Source organism: Talpa occidentalis, unplaced genomic scaffold (assembly GCF_014898055.3).
Source record: "Talpa occidentalis isolate TD23 unplaced genomic scaffold, MPIMG_talOcc4v2.1 talOcc4.15, whole genome shotgun sequence".
Taxonomy (NCBI): domain Eukaryota; kingdom Metazoa; phylum Chordata; class Mammalia; order Eulipotyphla; family Talpidae; genus Talpa; species Talpa occidentalis.
In genome coordinates this window covers 82514866-82539506 of record NW_023601543.1, presented here as the reverse complement: position 1 = coordinate 82539506, position 24641 = coordinate 82514866, and the positions used below count along the sequence as shown (strand labels likewise).

Here is a 24641-nt window from a genome sequence, read left to right as displayed (position 1 = left end):
AAATACTAATGATGATCTGAATGAGCAAATATATTTTTTATAAGTCACAATATCATAGTCCCTAAGTTACAAGTTCTCATCACAGTTTATCAATTTTTAGACCTGAGTGAATCCTCCATTCCCAGATGGTTATTGGAAATTGGTGGCATTTATCTCCATGGTTATGACAAGGAAGGCAACAAGCTGTGTACGTATATTTAATTTGTGTGCTCACTTTTCAATATTTTGAGACATAGTATCAATCAATTGCAACTGATTAAAATTAAGCAGGAATTTCTTCATATGTGACATGAAATTTCCCACAATTGAGGATTATTAGGGCCATCTTGACTAAGCATCAGATACTTAAGTATTTGTACGTAATGTTTGTATTCTAATAAAATAGGCTGTACAGGCAAATGCCGTATTCTGTAACACAGCCAAAACAATGTAATTCAGAGTCGCCATCTTCTAAGTGACCGTGATATTAAAATTTATCCCAGTACTTTTATGGAAAATCTCGGACAGTCTTAAGCCTTGCTAAATGGACCATTTTTGTTTTCAAGTTTTCCAGTCTTAGCTTCTTCCTGTATCTTCACGATCATAGGAGGAACAATAACAGGCCCATCATCCCTGTGGGCCCGATGACTCTTCTCCCCCTTGTCCAAATCCAGCTCGGGTGTGTACCAAGGCTGGGCCCGAGTAGGAGCACCAGAGTCCCATCCTGAGCAGGGCAGTTTTCTGCATGTTGAGTGGGTCCCTTGCTTGACCCTGTGTGGCATGTGACCTGTTCCTGTTTTGACAGGACTCTGCATTTTCTTCCTGTCATCGCCACCTCCTCCTCTTTCCTTCTCCATATTCTTTTCTCATTTCTTTAACTCCACCCTCCCCTTAAATGTGTGTCCCAGCTGTATTCCTTTCTTCACTATCCTGGCAGCTTCAGCTGCCTGCCCCCCAATGGCAGTGACCCCATGCCATCCGCGGGCCACAGGCATATGCACACTTCACTCCCCATTGACTGGTGCCACCAGGCTGAATCAGCTGCCTACGACATAACACACAGCTGAACATCCAGGTCCCAGCAGCTACACCCTCTCTGGACCTCCCACTCTGGCCCGCAGGGACTCACTCTTCCCTCTGATATATCTGCAATGTCCTATGTCACCCCTTCTCCCTTTGCACCAGTGCCTCCCCAGTTCAGCCCCTAAGTACTCCTCCCTATGCCTTCCCAGGTCACAGCTGTTGTGTTTCTGCTCTCACTCAACCTCCTTTGTGCCGCTGCCCAAGAGCTGTTTTAAACAGAAGACTTAAAAGGCCGTAGCTTTTCATTCTGAGCCCTTCCAGCCAAGCCTCTCCCCTCTCAGCACATCTACTCTCAGCTACCACTCTAAGCAGTTTGCCATGCTCCCCTTGCATGCACGACACCCCTTCTTGCCTCCATTGTGCCTCTGTACGTGCTTGTCCTCTGGATGAAACGTTTTTCCTAGTGCTTGACAGAACCATTGACTTTCTTTTCTGCTAGGCACCATGAAGGTTATTACAAAATATTACCCATTCACCTGTATTTTCCTTTCCCCTTATTTACTAGTAAAGTTTGTTTTAAGTTTCCCTAGTATGTACTATTTCTCATTTTAAAAGAGGAAAAGATGTTTTTAATCTGAGAAGCAAAATTATAATTGAAGAAAAATGTCAAGGGGAAAGAATGATTTTATATATATATAAAATATTATAATGCCTTAAATATTTTTCTTATTTTTATCATCTTTCTTACTTTGATCGTTTGTTTTGCTTAAAGTCTGGATCAGGGTGAAGTATCATGTAAAAGACCACAAAACCATATTGGACAAAAAGAAGCTTATAGCATTCTGGTTGGAGCGTTATGCTAAGAGAGAAAATGGGAAGCCTGTAACAGTGATGTTTGACTTGTCAGAAACTGGAATAAATAGCATAGTAAGCATTTTTCATTAATTCTAAATCATGGTTCATCATAGTGTCCCCCCCTTCTCTCCTGTCCTCCCTGCTGGCCTCACCCCAACCAAATATTGCTATAAAACTGAGCTAACCAAGTTATGTTTGGGATTTCTTTTCTTTTCCTGCCACGTAAGTGAAGTCAAATATGGAATGGGATTTGCGGAGAATTAAATTTGCTTCAGTATTTGGCAAGGAAACTATAGATTTCTTAGAAAAGTTCCTTGTCTGATACACAGGATTTAGAGGTAGGACTGGGAGGCTGGCAGGGTAATGAGTAGATGTGATTAACAGCAAAATTTTCTGTCAGAGCTTATATCCTACAGCACCTAACAGCACCTAACCCTGTGCCTGGCACAGGTTAATACCCTTAGTAAATATTGAGTACTGTATGCTTTCTAGTATAGCATTAGAGTCCCACCATGTCCTGCAGCTGCTCGCCTGAGTATTGCACTCACAGTACTCTGTGATTTTGTTGTGGGGTGGGGGAGGGGGCTGTTTACTTATTTGGATTTGTTTTTTGTTTGATTTGGTTAGCTTTGGAAACCAGTTTTTTCCAAGTGATTTTGCCAAGCTTAAAAATTATGTAAAACCTACCAGTCTTTAATTTGGGCCTAGTAACAGTAGTGGTAACTATGATACAAAGCCCTCGGCAGCACTAGAGAGCCGCTGGCATATTTATTAGGGCCACTGTCTTGTACATTCAAACCTTGGTTAACTGGTAGCAGTGACTGGCATTCACATACCTACCTGGGGCAGTGCCGAAACCTTTTTGCAAATCCTCTTGGCAAAATACATTAAGAACCTTAAAGTGTTAGTGGAAATACTCTCTGCCTGGTAACTACCTTCTGCAAATGTATTCTAAACAAATAAACCCGAGTACAGAGAAAGCATTGTGCACCAAAATGTTTTTTTCTGAGTATCATTTAAAATAGTGAAAAATTGGAAAACATGTAAAAGTTCACAACAAATGGTAAATTACGGTGTATCTAATTGATGGTGTATTGTAGCTATATAAAGTGGTTTTATGAAGAATTTGTAGTAATATTGAAAAATTGAAAAATAACTTTTTTTAAAATAAAAAGGGCTATGGAATATATCACAGTGATACCTACTTCCCCAAAAGGGAAACCTTTGACATTAAAACAAGTAAACAGACTTGGGAGATCTGTTACCAAGAGGTTTAAGTGAAGTAGGTCTACAGATTTTTTTTCCTCATTCTTTTCATATATCTGTATTTTAGGAGTCCAATGGCCAGGAATTTTTTCAACCTACTTTCCATGTCCATGAGTTTTAGATTATAGACTAAATCATTTTATAACCAAACTCTAAATCACATTGCCACAATAAAAAACAATTCCATAAAGCAAAATCATGATTCTGCTATCCTGGGGTAGTTACTAACGACAGCTCAGAATCATAAAAAGAGAATGTTAATATTTTTTATTATTAAATCCAGGGGCAAGGAATCTACTTAAGCTGTTTTATTTATTTTTTTTCTTTTTAAGCCACTTGCATGTACTATTTCATTAATTTATAAGTGAGGTTGTTTGCATTAAGTATTTAGATCATTAATATTTTTAAATACTCAAATCTTACTGAATGAATTTATATTTGACCTTCTCAAGATTCACAAGGATTCAAGTCAGCTTATAAAGAAAAATAGAATTGCAAGGAAAAAAGTTTCTTTAATTATTTGTTAGAGTTGGGCCACTAATTTGGCTCTAAGCTTTCAGCTCTCTACCTGAAAGAAATGGAATCACTGAAAATGATTCAGTAGCCATACTTTAAAACCATTGTATTAGGAGAAGTGTAGCAACTCCTGATGCTTGAACATCTTGATGACATTTTACAGGGTGATAATAGCACACTTGAAACATCCTCACAGAATGCAGAGCAGCACTTCCCCCTAATGTATGTACACCAGTGGAATTCTGTCAGTGCACTTGAATAAGCAGTAATTTGAGAATTATAAGGATATTCAGTTAAATAAAAGATGAAAACAAGAACAGTGGACAAAGACACTTTAGGCAAAGTCTCTTGGGGTCACAGACTATATTACTAGGTAACAAAATTTTTATTTAATTTGTTATTTCAGATACTTTTTTGACACTTAACTACAAATTATTAAAACTCTGTATAGATATGTTAGTTAAGGATAATATTATATATTAGGATTTATCCCATAATCAATACCTGTGATACATAAGGATGCTTACTTTCAGTTTACTGCAATGAAAGATGTTGCAATTCACATGCTAGGCATGGCGTTATAGATTTTATAGGCTCTCCTCTCTGGGACAGCTTAGCTTTTACTAATTAATGGATTTAAGTTGGCCTGGCTATATCTTTTACCTCATAGTCTTGTGAAGATGACTGATAAGGATTAGGAAATCAGCCTGTGGACATGGAATAACATGGAATGCAGTGATCCATGTGAATAGTAACCCTAATAACCTTACTTCATAGGTTTTTATATCTGTGTTCAATGTAGAAGAACCAACCAGACCACTCAATTTATAAAGTCTCCCATAAATTAGTCAGTGAACAATACTTTAACATAAACTAAAAAATTGTAAATCTAGATCCCTAAACAAGAGGAAGAGAGCTAGAAATGAAGTGGCTGAATAGCAGACCAATATGATCAGGTTAACTGTTGTGGGCAGAATTAATAAAATTTATTTTATTAAAACTATTATGAGTTATAGAAATTAGGCTTAAAAAGCAAACCAGAGTTTATATATGTTATGTATGCTCATTCTAAGTAGTCAGGTTACAAATTGTATATTTGTTTCAATAATTCTTTAATTGTTCAACAGACTTTTAGTATTTCTGTAAGGGGATTGCTTTTACATTCATTTCATTATGCTACATTGTCTTAGCAGCCTAAAGTATCTAACTACTTTGAAGTAATATAAGTGATATTAAAATATCACTAAGCATCCAATTTATGTAACTCTGTTGTAGGACTGATTATTCTAAGTAGCTTAATGACTTAAAACCTTAATCTCCAGGAATCTACATGTTTATGAGCTTATTTTTGAAGAATTTAATAATTGTCTCATTTGTGATTAATCTGTTGCCTTTGGAAATGTGCAGTTTAAAATTCTCTAATGTGGACAGTCTTAAAGATTTAAATGTATAATCTTTATTTTAGGACATGGACTTTATACGCTTTATCATCAACTGCTTTAAGGTTTATTATCCTAAATACATCTGTAAGTAACTTATTCCTTTATAAAAATATATTAAACTATAGACAAAGTCTAATAACTGTAGAGCTTTCATACCTCATTTTTTTTTTAATTATTTAGGTAGCGTTGGTTTACAATGTATATATTTTAGAGGTATAGGGTCTCCCCCTTCAGGTGTTGTTTCTACACTGCACCCCCTGCCACAGCAGCCAAGATACATTACCATTGTCCCCTGAGCTTCCTTTGCACTTTGTTCTTCCTCCTCTCACTCCCTCCATCCTCTGGTAGCCTCAGTTCCACTATCAGATTTGTAGGGTTTGTTATTCGCTTAGCAATATCTGACTGAAACATTACTTTCAGATGAGCAGTTTGAATGAGTTCATAAGAGCATGTCCTAGTAGGTACATGGGTAAATTTTTCATAAATAATTGTTGCCCTTTATAGTTAAAGAGTTCAAGTTCTAAACTGTATATATTGCACCCCATAACACACATAAAGTATTCCCAAGATTATGTCATTTTAACTAAACTTGCAATTGAGAAATTCATTTAAAATAGTATTTATTTAAGATATGGAACTTCCTACATGCAGGAACACATAAGAAATATTGATAAATACACTCTGATAAGCTATCCTGATACAGAGTACACTGTGTACTAATTACTATTTTTAAATGGTATTAAGAAAACACTTGACTAGAGTGCACTACATTTGAATCTAGCATTTAGAGTTTGTTTTTAATTGTGATTCTTTAATTAATAACTCGAGTGAAGAACCCCTCAATCTTAAGTACATTTTTTTTTTTACTGGACTTTATATGATGGTCTCCTCCTGGGGAAATAAGATGCCAACACAACAGTCAAATATATTTACCCCAGAAGGTTAATGGTGAAAAGACAGAACAGAGGCAAAAGGGCCGTCAGAAAATGAAAACTCAACGGGTCTCCTGGGCAAACCCCTGACAAGTACCACACTTAAGGTCTTTTGGGGGGCTCATAATTAATATGATACTAGAGCAACATACATGAATCATCTTATTTTGGTACACTTTCACATATTAATATGAAGTTAGAAACAAAATACATGATAGATGTCAAGAGTCAGTGCCACCCATTGCCCTAGCGCTCACGTCTTCAGATAAAGTATTTGAACATTTTCAGTTAATGTCTGAATTGTGAACTTGAAGGAACTACAGTTACTCCTGAATTCTTCCTGGATCTGGCAGACCCCCTGATTCATCAAGTCTTGCTGAGCATTGCCAGTTGGTGATCAGTAGGGAATCACTATCCCATATTATTAGCTTGTTTCTCTTACATACAAAATGAAAATAAAATAGCCCCTTGTTTAATGAAATATCTAAAGGAGTTTGTGAGAAGCCACTTAAAAAATCTTACAAAACAAATCCAAGATTCTTTTGAGAAACCTATTAATAAATTCATGGTTCTGTATAAGGAAAATTTTGAGCACTACTCATTTGAATTAACTAGAGATAATGTATAAATATACATGTTTTGCAGACACTGAATTTTATAGCATCTTAAATTGATAATGCTTCAAAATCTGTCATGAATTATGACTGTTCTATCTTAGAATCTTGAGTTAGTGCCTTTTTAGGGCCTAACGGAGGTATTAAAACAGTGGTATTAAGTACCAGAGTACCTCTTTGCAGATAACTTGTTACTTACATGTACTTTACCTGTCCTGTATTAATGTAATCATTTTAATTCTCTGCTCAGAGAGGAATGAAATTACTTTTCGATTCATCTGTAATAGAAGAATGACTTGGATATCAAAAATCCCCTTTGTGGTTTCTTTCTCACAACTGTTAATAAGACTGTTTAATATCTTCATCTCAGTATGCAAATACTTGTGTATACTTTAGAATTATCAACTTCCTAAGGTTCATAATATTAAGAAAAGTAAAAAATGTTGTTTGTTAAAACAGTGATTAAAAATTCGGGGCTTGCCACTGTGAGTATGGTTTAACAATATCATCTTTAGAAGATCATAATTGAACCCATAAATGACATGTGGAAGTCATTTTAAAATTCAGTGGTATTCAGCAGTAATATGACATGCCACATCCAAAGACTCGGTTTACCCACCCAACTATTACATTCTCTACCTTTCTGCAAACCACAAAAGCAGTAAATGAACAAAGAACAGACTGCCAAAGAACAGTGATTGTACATTATTCATTTTCCGCAGGCTGTCCTCTTGGGTGGGCCCCTCACCATCAAGAGAAGTTAGTTCAGTTCTAGCACTACTCACTTCAGAATTAGAGCTTAGTTGACCAGCTCAGTTTTCTGTGAAATTACGATCACGAAGGTTTTATTTTTTAATAGATCAGGTGACAGTGATATTACTATAGTGTCACTAAGTCTCATTCAATGATTTTTTTTTATCTTTCAGCAAAAATAGTGGTCTTTGATATGCCTTGGATAATGAATGGTGAGCATATTACTTAGACTTTCCTAAAGCAAAATGTCTGATTTCCTTTTTTCTGTACTTTGCCAATTTAGCCATATTTCTACACGTTTTTTAAAATGTTTATATTGTGCTTGATGCACACACACTCAAGAGGCTGCAGCTAGAACACTCAAAGGCTGTTCCTTAGCAAACTGGACTAACACTCTACCCCCAGAGTCTAAGGGCCACGTTAGTCTTCTGAAAAAGATCTTCAAGATATTCAACTACTCATGTAAAACTACAGCCAGAAACCTCAGTTTGTCACCCACAGACAAAGGGAGAGGGTATGTCACAGAATATCACTCTTAGCAAGGTTTTCTCATGGGCTTCAGGTATTGAGGAAGCACGTAGGATGAATCTGAAATTTATTCCACATTTCTAGTTGCATAATTCTTACAACAGTTATATTTTTTTATTAAAAAATCATTTTTATTAAAAATTTTTCATTAAATGTAATCAGTGAAAAACACTTTGCTGACTTTAACATGATTGTGAATTTAATGATATTTTCAGAATGTGCATTTGTGTTTGCCAAAGTCAGTTGTTACATAGAAAGCAATAGAGAAAACAAATCCAAAACTTGGTTCTTTGAAAGGTTCAACAGCTTGACAAAACGTTGGCTAAACTCATGAAAAAAATAAAAGGCTCATTACTAAAATCAAAAACAAACATATATTGACGTGAAAAGGGCTATAAGGGAATGAACAATTGTATACCAAGATAAGATAACCCAGATGAAATGGACAAATTCCTAAGAAGACACAAACTACTAAAATGGATTCAAGAAGAATCTGAATAGAGGTATAGCAAAAGAAAGTGAATTAATATTCAAAAAAATTCTCATAAAGAAAAATCCAGGCACAAATGGCTTCACTGGTAAATTCTACCAACCATAAAGAATCAATGCCAATTCTTTACCAAAACTCTCCAAAAAATAATTTATTAATGAGCATCCAAGTAATTTAATCTTCCTGAATCTTCATGTAACCTTTGAAATCCATAAGGGATAATCACAATATAAATGTCTACAGGAATTAGAGAATGCTAACTAATCATGCTTTGGAAAGATACAGATTATTGCCCAAACTAATTTCAGGAGAACTTTGTTAGCACATAAAGTAAATTAAAATTGAGAGTTTAATAAAGTGACTGTTTTTTCCTTAGCTGCTTTCAGAATTGTGAAAACCTGGCTTGGTCCAGAAGCAGTGAGTTTATTGAAGTTTACAAGTAAACATGAAGTCCAGGACTATGTCAGTGTAGAATACCTGCCTCCCCACATGGGTGGAACTGTAAGTATGGTACTTGAAACTTGTTTCTAAAATAAGAATGCATTACAGTACATTAAGGAAAAAGGAAAAACAATATAATGGTCAAAGAAAGATCAGCATTACATTTTTAGGTTAATACATTTTTAATTTTGAATAGGTTATACATTTGCATGTTTGCCTCCAATTGCATACTGTTGATTAATCTTTTTAATTTAAAGGATAATACACACTTTCAAGATTTTTTTAGAAATTATTTTACTACTTACAAATAATCCAGGAGCATATAGGTATGTGTTAAACTTTTAATACTAGGTAACATTGAAACTTATTGTGATAATGATGTTGGTAAGTTGTTCAACTTGTGGATTTGGTATATTTTGGGTTAACTTGATTGGAATATTTGAACTATTTGATTGTTACAATCTACCTTGTTTACTGTCTACTGGATAAAATTGTGTTCAACCACACCAAGGGTCTAATGGGTTGAAAAGTTTTGGTACATCCTTTTATTTTCTTTGATTAGAAAAATCTGAATCAATATTTTTAATTTGAGGTTTGTTGCTTTCCTAGTCTTAGGCTTTATATTTCATATTTTAATCTAGAAAAACAGAACATAGGTCAAGTACTATCCTTAGTTAAAATAGTTATTTGATTGATTTGTCATTTTTAATAATTTGCCCATGGAAATTTTAGGTCTGAAAATCAATAGCATTTAGTAAGAATTTGTTTGATTTTAGGGATAGAAAAGGTTATTTTAGTTGCCTTCCCTTTTGTTAGTATTTGTTTCTTCAGGAGTGACAACCTAGCTAGATAAAAGTATTCTTGTTTGGAACTGTTTTCCTTTCTGCACTTTGAATATATAATGCCATTCCCTTCTGGCCTGTAAGGTTTCTGCAGAGGAATCCACCGATAGTCTTATGGGAGTTCTCTTGTGATTCATTTTTCTCTGGCTGCTTTTAAGATTTCCTCTTTTGCTTAAATTTTGCCGTTTTAATTATATTGCATTTTGGTGGGTCTCGGGGTTTATTTTGTGTGAAACTCTCTGGGCTTCCTAGGTCTAGGTATCTGTTTCTTTCCCCAAGTTAGGGAAGTTCCCAATTACTCAACTAAGATTTCTGCCCCTTTCTCTCTTTCTCCTTCTGGAACCCCTGACATATGAATGTTTCTCTTCTTGATGTTTTTCCATAAGTCTCTTAAGCCATCTTTTTTATTTTCCTTTTTTTTTTTTTTTTCATTTTTATGTTGCTGGTCTCCAATGCTTTCCACTGCTGTCTTCCAGCTTGCTGGTTGTGCCTGCTGCTTCAACTAATCCACTTTTCAGCCTCTGTGTTGTATTTTTTGGATCAGCTATTGTGTTCCTTAGCTGTGATCTCTTTGGAACTTTCTATTTATGTAGAAATAAGTTTATATTTAAAATTTTTATCTATCTGAAATTTATCTTGGTGTATGAAGAGTGAGTTTAAGGATCCAGTTGGTTCTTGTACTGATAGCTGGACAGTTGTCCCACACCACTTAATGCTCTTTCCCTTTTTGGTTCAAAATGCTTCCTTTATTTTACATTTCACTATTGTACGTCTGTTTTCCTGGACAAAGATATGGATGTTAATTTTACTGAGAGAATTCTTTCTCTCCCTACCTCTTAGTAGGCTGATCCAATATTTTTATCTTTTAGGATCCCTTTAAGTATAACTACCCACCACTAGTAGATGATGACTTCCAGACACCATTGTGTGAAAATGGGCCTATTGCCAGTGAGGATGAAGCTTCAAGTAAAGAAGATATAGAAAGTGATGCTAAAGAAACCTTGGAAACAATGTCTAGTGAAGAACAAACAGCTCTTCCCAAAAAGGTAATTTTAACACTATAATGAAATTGACTCAGAACTGTGGCCCAGCTCCAATTCAACCACTAACTGGCTATGTAATTTGGGGTAAGTTAATTTGCTGCCATTCCACATCTTTGTATGTAGAAATAGATGAAAGATGGGACTAGCTGGCCAATAGTCCCAAGAGTATAAAAGGCTGGTTCTATGATTATGTATGAAAACTTGGAGCGTGTAGCCAGAATGAATTTTTTAATCTAAAATATTTTATATAAAAGGAAATGATGATTTTACCTTGATCTACATTCATTTTTTAATAAGCACTTAGTTGTATCTTTTTATGAGTGATGGGGACTTGACATAGAGATAAGATCAAAACTAAAAGACTCTTAAGGGAAGGACCAATTTATATTTCTCCAGTGACCTATTTATAGTAGGCACACAAATGTGTTAATAGTCATGTTAAAGTTTGTTATACTAAGGTAAGTGAACATTTGTTAAAGGTTATAACTTGTGTTGAGCCAAGGTAGTATTTAATTTTTGACATAATGACCTGCCCAACTGTCAGTATGAAACTAAATTTCTTTATATTTTCTTCATTTTTTGTCTTCAGATGAACCTAACTGAATCTACTTCCAATATTTCCAAAACAGAAGAAAATGAAAAAGTGGATTCCAAACTGAAAACTTTCAAGAAACCACTGAGTGTGTTTAAAGGGCACTTGTTACACATCAGGTAATAATTAAGAATTTTATTAGCCATGTTTTTATAATATGTCTGAAGAGTCACCTTGGTTTCCAGACAGGGTGAATATTTGTAGCTACCTTTTTATTATTTATCCTGATGAGATTTATCACTTCATCCCATCAGGTAATAAAAGTTACTATTCACGTGTTAACAATAAATTTGGATAACATGTATGTTCTCATTTTACTGACACTGTTAAATTTGCACAAGTGTAAGAATGCTAGAAAGAACATAGATTTGGGCATCTGTCAATTTGACCTTCCAACACTAAAGCAGAATCAAAACAATAGGTTTAAACCCCAAATTTCAGCCCATCTCTTTTTATTTCTAGGTTGTTTGACCCAAAAGAATCAGGACTGTTTATCATTATGTAAATACCTCTTGGTCTGTTGATGTTTTTGGTTGGTAAATCTATATAGCCTTATATTAATACTGCTATACCAACTTTTAGTAAAACCTAATGTATCATTTACTATCCTTTTACTTGAAATTTTAATTGTTTTTAGGTATCTTTTCTGAACAATACAACACACTTTTAAAAAATCATATTCTCTGACAAGATTCATTTGTTTACATATATTTTGATATATCTCCATCATCTGTGTGTGTGTGTGTGTGTGTGTGTGTGTGTGTGTGTGTGTGAGAGAGAGAGAGACAGAGAGAGAGAGAGAGACAGAGAGAGAGAGAGCTGTACATGTTCTATTTCTTTGTTTCCTCTTTTAACTCTATTGGGTTAGAAGTGACATGTTCCATTTCTTTTGCCAGCTGGGGAGAAAGGCTGAGCAGAGCAGGACAGCTTCCTGGCAGTACTCTGGGCTCTGTCACTCTCTGCCTCCCCCCACCCCCGCCCCCAGGAAAGGCACGCAGCTAGTCCTACTTACTCAGGAACCCAAACAATGTCCTTCTCCCTGAAGCGTCTCAGGGTTTTTGTGCTAGTTTCTGAGAGCAGTTCTGAGATCCATACCTTTCTTTTTTTTTTTTTTTCTTTTTCTTTTTTTTTTAAAGATTTTATTTTTATTTATTTATACAAGCACTGGGTATAGTCAGAAGCGCAGGGGGGTGAGAGAATTCACCAGAGCCAGAGCTGAGAGCAGAGCAGGCAGAAGGACCGAAGTACACTGCTGAGGGGAGCAGCGGGTGGCAGGAGAGGTCTGCACGCCATGTGGGACCCTCGCCCTGTAGCCGGGGATCGAACTGGCGCTGCAGACGCTGTGGGCAGCTTCGCAACCCAGCGCTCAACGGCTGCGCCACCGGGGAGGCCCTGAGATCCATACCTTTCTGTCTCTCCTGTGGCATAGCTCAGATTGGGTTCTAAAAAGAAGCCAACAGTCATGCTAATTTACCCTCTTGTCCAAAGCTGAGCAAAGCCCTCTTGAGAGAATGTTTATTTTTAAAAATGTGTCTCTAGGTGAGTAAATATCTTAGAGTCAAGGGCTCTCCGAAGGATTCGTCTTTTCATCTGAAACAAAATCACTGTTCTTCCCATTGTACGAGGCACCTGAGACATAAGCTAATGCAGTTAAACCACGCAAACTTGGCGTCAGTCTTTTCGTTTGTTTGCTTTTCGTTCTTTGTTTGGTAAGTTCTACCTGCAATTACCAGTCCAAACTTTCTTTCTTTAGTTTCTCCTTCCCTCTTACTTAGGAAAAGGCTGTAAAGAATAAGAACTCTTATTTAAATGCATCCCTAAAATGCAAATCAAAACTACAATGAGATACCATCTTACACCAGTGAGAATGGCACATATTAAAAAAACTAGCAACAACAAATGTTGGCGAGGGTGTGGAGAAAAAGGAACTCTTCTGCACTGTTGGTGGGAGTGCAAATTGGTCCAACCACTATGGAGAGCTGTGTGGAGATTTCTTGACCTACTAAACATAGAGCTTCCATATGATCCAGCAATTCTGCTACTAGGTATTTACCCAAATGACACAGAAACAGTAATTCCAAAGGGCACCTGCACACCTATGTTTATAGCAGCACTATTTACAATAGCTAAGCTATGGAAGCAACCCAAATGCCCGAAAACAGATGACTGGATCAAGAAGATGTGGTACATATACACCATGGAATATTACTCAGCAATCAAAAAAGATAAACACATGCAGTTTGCAGCAACATGGATGGAGCTGGGGGGGATCATGCTCAGCGAAATAAGCCAGAAAGAAAAAGAAAAATACCGGATGGTCTCACTCATAGTAGGAATTTAGAAAACCTAAATAAGAGACCAGGAAAAAGACTAATCAATGCAAAGTAAAAATCAAAATCAACAAGCAACTATAAACCAGAGAACCGCTAGCGCGGGGGGTGGGGGGGCGGGGAAAGGAAGGACTAGAGTCAAAATAAGGGGGGGTGCAATTGTATGGGGATTATAACCAAAATGAAAATGCACACATTGTGCAAAGATGAAAAAAGATGTAAGAATTATATAAAATAAAATATTTAAATAAAAAATAAAAATAAATGCATCCCTAATCATATTTCATGTTATGCTTTTCTGTTGGCATATTAAAATATGCTCCATTATAAAGTTGAAGCACCAATACCTTCTTTGCTTTATTATATAGCATTCTAAAAAGTGTAAATGCATTTAAAAACAGTACTAGTTATAGGATTAATTCAGAATCTTCCCAGTTTTCTCCTCTGTTCCTTCTTGTTTTCATGTTGGAGGAAAAAACCTTAGGACTTTTTAAAAAGTTTACATTGAATCGATAAGACAATGCAAATTATATTCAGTAATTGTTTTTGTAATCTTGATGGTTTTGATAAGTAACCTATACAAGTAAGTATAATATATTAGCCAAATATTTTTCTTTTAGGTGATGATTACATTGTCATTTACTCTGAGTAATACAAATAACTTTCATTTTTGTCACCACTTAGCCCAGCAGAAGAACTGTATTTTGGAAGTACAGACTCTGGAGAGAAGAAAACTTTAATAGTATTGACAAATGTAACTAAAAATATAGTGGCGTTTAAGGTAAATATCTGAAAGATAATGAAGTATGTGAAAATTTGCCATGGCAAATGATTTTAGACATTCTAATTGAAAGACTGATGATTACGAACTTAGTTTTTTAATTTATGGTATTAGAAGACTGTATCTCAGTCTTTGATGTGCAGTAAAAGGCTAATGTCGAAGTTAATCCCAGGGTTGAATGTTTATTGTAAATGAAAATCACTCTTCACTATATAAATAATTCAGTTAATATTAACAGTGAAAAATAAGACTGTAAAAGTGAAAGTACATGCCCCATGTGACATGTTCAGGAGTATCATTTATACTGAATATACTGGCACCGATGTACTTGATACTGAGCATTAAATGTGATATGACAGTCTTACTGTGCAGATATTACTCCCTTGAATTATAAGACAGGCTAAGTAACATTTGGACTTACAAGCAAGTGTTTTTAGATTTTTATTTTGATGGTGAAAGAAACGTCTATGCATATACCAAGGTGTTTTGTAAACTGTATTAACTACATATCTTTAAGGTCTTTCAGTCAGTTGCCCTAAAAACCATAAAGGTGAATATGTGACTACTGTATTTATAAACAGGTGAGAACAACTGCACCAGAAAAATACAGAGTCAAGCCCAGCAACAGCAGTTGTGACCCTGGCGCATCAGTTGATATTGTTGTGTCTCCCCATGGGGGTGAGTTGTCTCTTGAAGACCACAGTGGGGTGGAGGTGGGGACCTGGGCTGGGCAACATCAGCAGAGGTGGACTAGAACCTCAAAACTAGCAGTGTCGGCCATGTCCCCTCTCCTCACTCTAGTGTTATGTTTTCTCACACATTAAAGTCAGACAGGCAAAGGATTCTACATAGCCCTGCCAAGAATTAAAATGTTTTCAATTTTTTAATGAGTAAAATTGTATAAACTGACCCCAACTGAAAGTGAATTTCAAAAATAAGTCTGCTTTTAGAAGAATTCTTCTAAGGCAATTCCATATTCTTGCCTTGATGTAGTCTAAAGTAATGCTGTAAACCACATTATCTAACCCTTTATAAAGGTTCCATTTTATATGATAAGTTCTCCTTCTGAAATGCAGGTTTAACAGTCTCTGCCCAAGACCGTTTCCTGATAATGGCTGCAGAAATGGAACACTCATCTGGCACAGGCACCGCAGAATTGACTCAATTCTGGAAAGAAGTTCCCAGGAACAAAGTGATGGAGCACAGGTATCCTTTTTGCTCACAAGCTTTCAAATGGGGTGGAAAGAACCAGACGATACCGACATAGGCTAGGTAAGCATCACTTCCCCTTTGCGGAAATGTTGCCAACATTTAGGCTTCTGGTGTGGGCCCTGAACTCGTCAAGGCTGTGCAACAACCAGTGAATGAGACCTGCAGTTTCCTGAGGAGGCTGCTAACAGAAGAAACTTGCTGGCAGACTAGTGCAAGAATCCGGATGAGTCAGAAGTACAAATGCAGCAGTTTGTCCCAGCAGATCCTCTCAGGAATGCTCGCCTTGAGTACTAGAACATTTGTTGCAGAATTGGTAATAGTGAAAAATGGGAAGAGTATAAGGAATATTGTGCAGCTATCCAGAGTAGACCGTGTTCTGACATGGGAAAACATCGGTGTTATTAGGGGGAAAAAAAGCCTCGTCATAAAAATATGGAAGCTGTTGTTCTATTTAAGAGAAATTCCTTGATAGTACAGGCATATATACATGAATATGTGTAAAAGTATATCAGGTTGTGATAAATGCCTTGAAAAGATATAAAAAAGAATAAGGAAGGCGATTATTTCTCCCCCTTCACTTGTCAATGTCTGGAATCATTTTTGGTTTTCACAACTAGGGTTGTGGTGATGTGGGTATCTAGTGGTTAGAGACCAGGGATACTGCTAAATACCCACAGGGGAAAAGCCCCCACCACAGAGAATATCCAGCCCAAAATGTCATAGTGCTGAGAGTGAGAAATCGCAGTTGAAGGTAATTGAAGATGACCAACTGATGATATTTGACTAGGACCTAGAAACAAAAGTAGCCACAGAAACTGGAAAAAGAGCTTTCCAATAGTGGTAACCACAGATGAAATGTGCCTGCCCTGTGTAAGGAGCAGTGTGGAGTAGGAAGCCAGATCATTGCTATCAGAAGGTCTTCTGATTTTGGAAAGGAGAAAGTTAGTTGGTGCTGAGTGGAACCATGAGTTGATCCAGCTTATTTTTCTTGCAAGGATTATCTGGGGACCATGTGGAAAACAGACTGTGGACACCAAGTAAAACAGTAATGTTGAGTTAATGTTTACCCTTATTCATAAAACAACCCTAGGAAGTAGATATTTTTCCTACTTTATGAGAAGCTGGGAAACCTAGAAATGGTTATAGCTGAGTGAAATCTTCAAAAAGGAAGTTGAAAGAATACAAATGTGACTGGAACACAAGAGTGAGAGGATCCACAGTAAGAAAATAAGTTACAGGCAGACAGGCAAAGAGCAGCGAGGAGTGTTCACTACCTTCAAACCAATTAGAGTCCCAATCTGATTTGCCTTTGATAAGATCACCTTATTTTTTGGTCATTCACTTGAGTGTACAAGAGTGGGCCAGAGAGATGAGCTTTACTTCAGTTGTCCCCAGCAAGAACCTGTAAAATTTCGATCTAGAAGACTATAGGGGGTCAGAAGGGAAACCAGTATCTGTATCATCTTAGCAGCAAAAGAGCATGTTTCATGAAGGGAAGAGACCCAAGTGTTCCCATGCCAGCCAAGAATGATGAGGGATGCGCATTGGTGATTGCGGGTGACATCACAGAGGTCACCATCACCTCACAGGGAGCACTTTCAGTTGGCAGAAGCTGCATGTAAGAAAGAAGCGAGATGTGGAAGAAATGGGAGGGGTAAGGCTGCTCTGGAGGTGTGACTTGTTGAGAAAGTTACAGTTGGAAGAAGGAATATGGGGCTGATGAAGAGGTGGGATTTTTTTTTTTTTTTTTTTTTGTGGGACCCTCGCTGGTGGCTGGGGAACGAACCGGCGCTGCAGAGGCTGCGGGCAGCCTCGCAGCCCAGCGCTCAACCACTGCGCCACCAGGGGAGGCCCAAGAGGTGGGATTTTTAATGGGAGAACTTTGAGCATTATGTAAAAGCACAGCAAGGACCATTTGAGCAGGAGAGGCTGACCATGTGAGAGAGATACTGGCAGTAGAATTCCTGAGAAGGTGGAAAGACAGGACCTAAAGCAGAGTTGGGGCTCAGTCTTAGGAGGGAAGAAGGAATGTGTGTGTGTCTGTCTGTCTGTCTCTCTGTGTGTGTGTGTGTGTGTGTGTGTGTGTGTGTGTAAAGCTCATGGGTTTGAATGGCTTTTAGATGGAGTGATTGAATATTTAAATATTCAAGTTATAGGAGTGCGGAGTGCCACTTCTTGGTTTTTATCAGGTGTATTTCAAAGGTAGGGCAGTGGAAACACTGAAAGTTTAAGGAACACTGCTAATAAATGTTGGGGATTAATTTGAAGTTCTTATGAAATAGTTCCTCAAATTTAGGGATTTTGGGGGGTTATTTTAGGATCTGGTGAGTTCTGAATACCATATGAAATCTTTCTATTGAATATTGCGGGTTACTGAGCAGTATATGTAAATGCTTGTGTTATTTATAAATGCTTTGAAAAGCAAGAAGACGTAGGGGAGGGAAAAATTTCCCTCTAGTCTAGTTTGGCTGAGACACCCCGCTTGGCACCCCTAATAAAAGACAGATTAACAGGAGAGAAGTCTGATGTCATGTATACCTCCTCTGAACACAGGTGAGACCTGGGAAAGTGGGCAACTCTCCAAAGTTGAAATGGCCGAAGCATCCACCTTAAATACAGTCACCAGTTAAACATAAAAGATGATGTTCAGTGGCGGGAGAATCAGTTAAAGCCCCATACTAGGCAACTTCTACTAGGTTCTCAGCAGATGTGCTAATCTCTGGTGCCAGGCAGACACTACTGGAATGGGACTTTTCCACAACTGACAGGGAAGGTTGACCTTATGGACTGAGACTCCTTCTAACACACTCTCCTGAGAACTGGCACAGTGAATCAATGAGAGTGCTGCTTGTCACATTCTATCTCAGAGCCCTAGCCTACCCAGCGGGTGCCCAGTGAATGCCAACACATACATCCTCTGACTGACAGAGCCTAGAGACTACCTCAGTGGTCACCAAGTCAAGCTCTCAAGACAGAACAGGACTAAAGGAAAACCTAATCTGACCTATCATTCTCCTAAAGACAGTACACAGAAAAGAAAATAATGACCATCTCTGGGAGGAAAAAGAATCAGAAGGAAATAGAGCTCATAAAGAAATTCTTTACCAAAGCCGCTATATCCAAAGAACTACTTGACACAACTCTTGTCTTGCTAATCTAAGTCTGGAAAGGGAGAGTCAAAGTAAAATTTTTACTTTCCACTTGACTGGGCACTACACACACACCTGGCAGGCTACCTCCAGAGAGAATTCTCCCCTATCCACCGGCTCCAGCTAAGTATGGTGGCTCAGCTGGTCCCATCATTGGTCACCACCTGTAGAGAAGGGAAAATAATTTTCTCTCTAAGCTTTGGGTTCTAAACTGAGAACCCTCTGTAATAACAGAATAACAGGAGAAAAACAAGTGTAATAATCCATACGCCCCCAGAGACCCAGGATAAACTCCTGGGTATTGAGTAACTCCTCAAAATGGCCTAAGCCATCCCCTAAGATACCACCTTCAGCTAAAGACAAAGAGGATATTGAGGTTTGGGGGCTGTGCCCAGTTGCGGGAGCTTATCAGGCAAAGCACAGTAAACAAAGGCAGGGTTTTTATGCAAATTTAGGCCATTGCCTTCTCCTTTGGTAAAGAATTTGTAGGGATTTAGTCATCCTGCTCTTCTTTACACCCATACCAATGGAGATTTCCCTTCAAAAGGGTGACTTCTCAGTGTCTACTGCTTCTTAAATAACCAACTCAAGGTAATTCTCCTGAAAAAGAGGCATAGTTTAGGATGGTGTATTCTGCTCCCTTCCACACTGAGCTTAGTCCTCTCCCTATCTGGGGAGAGGACTCAATCTTTTACCTCCTATTACATACACTATGTGTTTAACTTTTTTCATCTTACTGTACTATAAATTCATTAAATATTATAATAAGTAGTTTCCTTTGGATGTTCGCAGGTTAAGATGCCACATCGTTGAGAGCAGTAAACCAACTAGTCTTACATTTAAAGACCATGCTTTTAACATATCGGAGAAAACCAGTGAAGATATAGCTCTACAAGTAAGTGTTCTTTCTTAACTAAAGTCATTAATGCTAACCAACATTAAAGATTCATTTTTTTCCCCCAATGGCATAAAGAAAACCTTTGCATAAGACACGACAGAAAATCAGAAGTACTAACTTCTTTATGAAGGGAAGCCACAAGGCCAGGCTATGAGTTCCCTTTGGAAATCTAACTTTCTTGAAGCTTTGGCCGTTTTAATTTGGATAAGAGACCATACAGAAAAGCATGTGGTACTCTGGGGAGTGTCAAAGAATTCCATCTCATGCAAGAAGTACCTGTAGTGCATTTAAATCTGAAAAGGACAGAGGGACTGAGTAGCTGGTTCCTTTCTCAGCAAGAATATGCAAGAATATGCAGATACATGTCTGTTCACCAAACCTAATTTCTCATGATATTTCCAGCTTCCAGTCTCTCAGGGTAATAACAAATGTTTGATTTCTAATATTCCCATTGGTGGAACTGCTAATATTCCTTGTTTGTCATTCACTTGAGTAATGTACTGTTTTATTGATAAAGATCTTTCCTCCTTTCTTCCCCTCTGTAGCTCAATCGTTTACTAGAAAGCAATAGGAAGCTTGAAGACCAAGTCCAGCGTTGTATCTGGTTCCAGCAGCTGCTGCTTTCCTTAACAGTGCTCTCGCTTGCTTTTGTCGTGTCTTTCTTCTACCTGTTGTACAGTTAAAGACGTGCCCTGTAGGACACACGGCTCCTCGCTGATTAGTTGGAAAAAGTAACAGACCCCAAACTTCACCACCACGCTCCTAACAGTGCTGCACATCCGTGCTCCTGAAGGGAGAGGTGAGGCACTTAGGGGGCACAGACACAGGTCTTGAAAATAAACCGTTAGGATAAGGAAATGCCGAAGAAATTGATTATAAGAGACTCTCTAGTTAGTAAAGTAAGTAAAGGCATATTTGTTATATAATTTAATTTATTTTTTCCTTTTGATTTGAATACCTTTAAAGCTTAAGCTTTATAATGTATATATGTTAGCTGAACTGAAATGTGTAAGTAACATGCTTTATTGCAGCCGAAATGTCATCTGTTTTTTTTTTTTTTTTTTTTTGGACAAATTATAGCTGAGCCAACTTAGTAGCTTTTCTATACTATGTAAATAGAGAACATGTATATTGAGACAAAGAGTAATTTATGTAATCATGACTTTGTAATTTTGAGAATTATTTCCAGGTGATAGTTAATATTCCTTGGGAATGTAAAACTAATGCCAAACCACCTTTAGCCTTTGTTTCTTATCTGTACTCCTTAATAGCCTGCCTTTTATTAATCTTGAACTTTTTTATGAACACTCATTTAGGAAGAATTTGGAAAGCTAAGTTTGGTTGGGATTTTTCTTTGAAGTCTGTTAGTAATGTCCAGAAGGAAAATCTCTTTGATCCCACCTTCCAGCCTTGTATGCCATTTCATTTCGCTCACTGAGGCTGGATACTGACCCTTTGGCTTCATTTATTACAAAGGCCTGATGTGCTATAGAAGCCTGATTCCCCATCGCTCCATCCCCACCGGGTTTTCTACAGGGAAGGAGCTAGATAAAATTTCTTGAAAAGTTAGTGGTTGCGATACATAGCAACAGAGTTTACATTTCAGTTCCTGGTTAAAAATCAGCCATGAGGAGGAAACTGGACAAAAAACTGGAATATCTAGAAGGGATGGGGGGAAAGTCGAACCAAAGGTCTCGTCCCCATGTAGAAGTGAAAGATAGAACTCATGACGACCTGTGAAACCTGCAGACCAGGAGTCTTTGTCTTGCTTGATACTCTCTCTGCCTTTGTCAAAATAGCACTTAGGATGCTTTCTCCATGCCTAAAATGCTAGACCTGCAGGACCACAGGCTAATGAAACTAGTGTTTTCTCACTAATATGAACGGTTCAGCCCATCCATGTTGGTTCACATGTATATCTACTTTTTCTGAAAGGAAAAATAGTCTGGCTGTAAAATAAATTTTGAGTTTTGATTGAGCTATGTTTGGAGATTTTTTTTATTATCCTTGAGTGTAGTGTTGGCGGCTTTCATCTTTAAAAGTTGATGATTCGAAACCTGAGTTGTGAAGAATGATTTCATAGCATTCCTTCAAAACTGGCCTAGGACGTAAAACCTTAAAAGGACACTGGTCTGATACTTTGTCTTAATTTGGGTTTTTCTGTTTCAGTTTGCCAACTCCAGACGTGAAAATGACTGCAGTCCGCCCTGAGTCCTGTCCTTAGTAACCCCCTGTGTGCCCACAGTGGCCCCCTTATATGTGCCATGCCTGGCTTCAGTGTCATCTAATCCCAAAGTACATGTTTTTGTTCCTCATCAGATAAATGAGGAAATAATTAGTCAAGATTGGCAATGTACTGTCCTAACAGTGTCCCTTTAATGTTTCATATGAGATGATGTCAACTCACTAACCTGTTCTTCCTTGATGTCTGGCCAGTTGAATTGAATATCGTATCTTGTTAACGTTTGTGTGTCTATTAAGTGTGACTAAGCAGAAATACTAAAAACTTAACCATCAAAGGCATCTAAACTTTGCATTTGTCTTTGATTAATCATGTATTCACATTTGATTTTATTCTGTCTTCACTTGATTTTATCACATGTATGATTACTATAGAATACTAAAAATATTTTTCGTCATATCATTACCTGTTCATGACCAAACTACCAATACCAAGGACCAACATTTAGATTGTTTTCACTTAACAATGGAAATTAAGATTTTTCCATGAAAACATGAATGAGATACTAGATCTGCAAGAAGCCTAAAATGCATTTGCTCCAACTTCATACCATAACTTTTTATATCTTGCCACTAATTTTGACTGGATTTAATAGCACTTTATTGTACAATTGCAAAAAATATATATATTCCTAGAATTGTTGCCAGTGTAATTTCTCTAATGTTCTGGTGCTTTTCATATATTTTCAGTATTTTATTACTATATTCGTATTTTCTTTGTATAAATTGATCAAAAGAACATGTTTTCTATTTTAATATGTTTTAGAAAAATAATTACATTTATGAAATAAATATCATCAGGAAAACCTCTGGTCTCTAATTGATAAAGCATCTTAAAATCAATGTTTAGGTTCACTCTGACCTTCTAAAGATCACATTCATTTCTTTTGGACCCATTTTACATTTTCATAAGGACAGGCTCCAAGGTTCCCACAATGCAGCTGTGCACCGGTGAAGCTGGCTTGGTGGGGCCTCAGATCAGGGTGTGGCCGCTGTTTGCCTAGACAGCACTGGACCGCCAGTCACAGGTCAGGGCTCCTGCGAGGAACCTGGCACTAGAACCATGTCAAGCAGCTGCCTCACATCCCCATAGTCCTCATACCCAGTACTTCCTGGCTCACAGGAGCTGGCAGGAAGCTGGCCCCCAAGGCCACCAGGCTCACAGGCACTGAAGCACCAAGGGTGTACTTGGGGAGAGCAGCAGGGCAGTTGGGGATAGTGACAGGAGAGGCCCCTTAGCCCTGGAAGACAACTCCCGAATGGCAGCTGCCAGCCCCTAAACATGGAGGCAATAGTGCAGGCCACCTCCTAACTGGAAAAGGTCTAGATAGAAAATCATCAGGTAATTCAAAACAGAGCTGCAAAGACAGCCAGGTGAACGCCTGTCCGAGACACACACTTGTCTAGGCCACAGAAGTGTACCTGGAGCGGCGTCTCCAGCTAGCAAAGGACGGGTTACCTGACAACAGCCTTCAGCTCTTTCTCCCTTACATTTTCACCATCTCCCTTACATTTCACCAGGTTACCTGGCCTTAGAAGAATATGCGCCCCCGGAAGCAGAGGGCTCCCTTTCTCTCCCTGGTCCAAGAGGACAAGATAGAATCCCCCATTTGTTCCAACTGAGGCAGTGATGGTTCTGGCTTCGAGGTCCCTCCCCGCCATGCGCCATCTATGTGCCTTGGGCGTGATAAATGACCACGCGGTCCCATCCTCGTCCCCAGGCGAGTCGAGTCTGATGATCGGAGCCGCAGGGCTACTTCACCGCATCGGAGCCAGCGAGAGGAACACATACACTTCACAGCACACTGGAGAGGCTGGCGGGGCTTTGCCACCACAGCCTTCCTTCCAGCCCAGCTTCCCAGAACCTTTCACAGTTGAGTTGATCTTCTGAGTATCCCCCCACCCCAACACCACCATTCAAAACCGAACTTCTCCCTACTTGGTATTCCTTCATCCCTTGCCTCCTTGGCATCTCGAACTGGAGCCCACGTTGGACACACCTAGAAGGCCAGGGCCGCTCAGCTGCCTTGAGTCCTGGGAAGAAGTACACCTTCCAGTCTGAGCAAAATTGGTCCTTGTTTCCTTCTACCCTCACACCCACACCCCTTCAAACCACGCATGCACGCACACAGGAAATTGATCTTGCAAAATTCCAGCCATGACTGCTTCCCTTTCATTTGTAAGAATTCAGTAAAAATAGTACCTTTAACATCTTCCTCTAACTTCTGTCCTTTTGAGATTCTCTGCCCCTTCTCCATTTACATCCCCTGCCACGCAGAGTAAGATTCATCACTTGCACATGTTAAAATATTTGAGACAATTGGTTCAACTGGCAAGGGAATTGAACCACATCTCTGTGACCCGTAGGGGCAAGATCTGTGCACATTTTCAAGTCGCTAGGGCTACACCATCTTGTGCATACAGATAAGGAAAAGGAGGGCCCAAGAATTCTCTTTCCCAAGGTCACACAGCTAGTTGGCTTCAGAGTCAAGAGTTGAACGCATCTCCCAAGTCCAGTGCTTGTCTGTTACAACCACCCAGAAGTGCTATGTCTGATAATAGGTTCAAGTACTGAATGGACAGTTCTGAGAGCTTTACCTTCACCAAAGAGCAGGAGGTGAAAAGAGATGATAGAATATTTAAGGAGAAGCACAGGTGACAAAATAATAGCCACCCATGACTTCCTCAGCAAGAAAATCAGGGTTCTTGGCAAT

General features: G+C 38.2%; 1 protein-coding gene across 2 annotated transcripts in view; it reads left to right on the top strand.

Moving 5' to 3' along the window:
* Positions 1 to 22658, top strand: part of MOSPD2 (motile sperm domain containing 2) — a 37211-nt gene extending 14553 nt beyond the window's left edge. The window contains exons 4-15 of one of the 2 annotated variants that reach the window (XM_037512689.2): positions 101 to 187; positions 1775 to 1929; positions 5105 to 5165; positions 7554 to 7592; positions 8775 to 8899; positions 10551 to 10727; positions 11314 to 11435; positions 14331 to 14427; positions 15009 to 15105; positions 15504 to 15633; positions 19581 to 19683; positions 21856 to 22658. In XM_037512689.2, the coding sequence (XP_037368586.1) occupies positions 101 to 187; positions 1775 to 1929; positions 5105 to 5165; positions 7554 to 7592; positions 8775 to 8899; positions 10551 to 10727; positions 11314 to 11435; positions 14331 to 14427; positions 15009 to 15105; positions 15504 to 15633; positions 19581 to 19683; positions 21856 to 21897 (1235 nt within the window). In that variant the 3' untranslated portion in view covers positions 21898 to 22658. Of the gene's footprint in view, positions 1 to 100; positions 188 to 1774; positions 1930 to 5104; positions 5166 to 7553; positions 7593 to 8774; positions 8900 to 10550; positions 10728 to 11313; positions 11436 to 14330; positions 14428 to 15008; positions 15106 to 15503; positions 15634 to 19580; positions 19684 to 20231 lie in introns of both variants that reach the window. The other variant, XM_037512688.2, reaches the window with a different exon arrangement.
* Positions 22659 to 24641: the final 1983 nt, after the last annotated feature.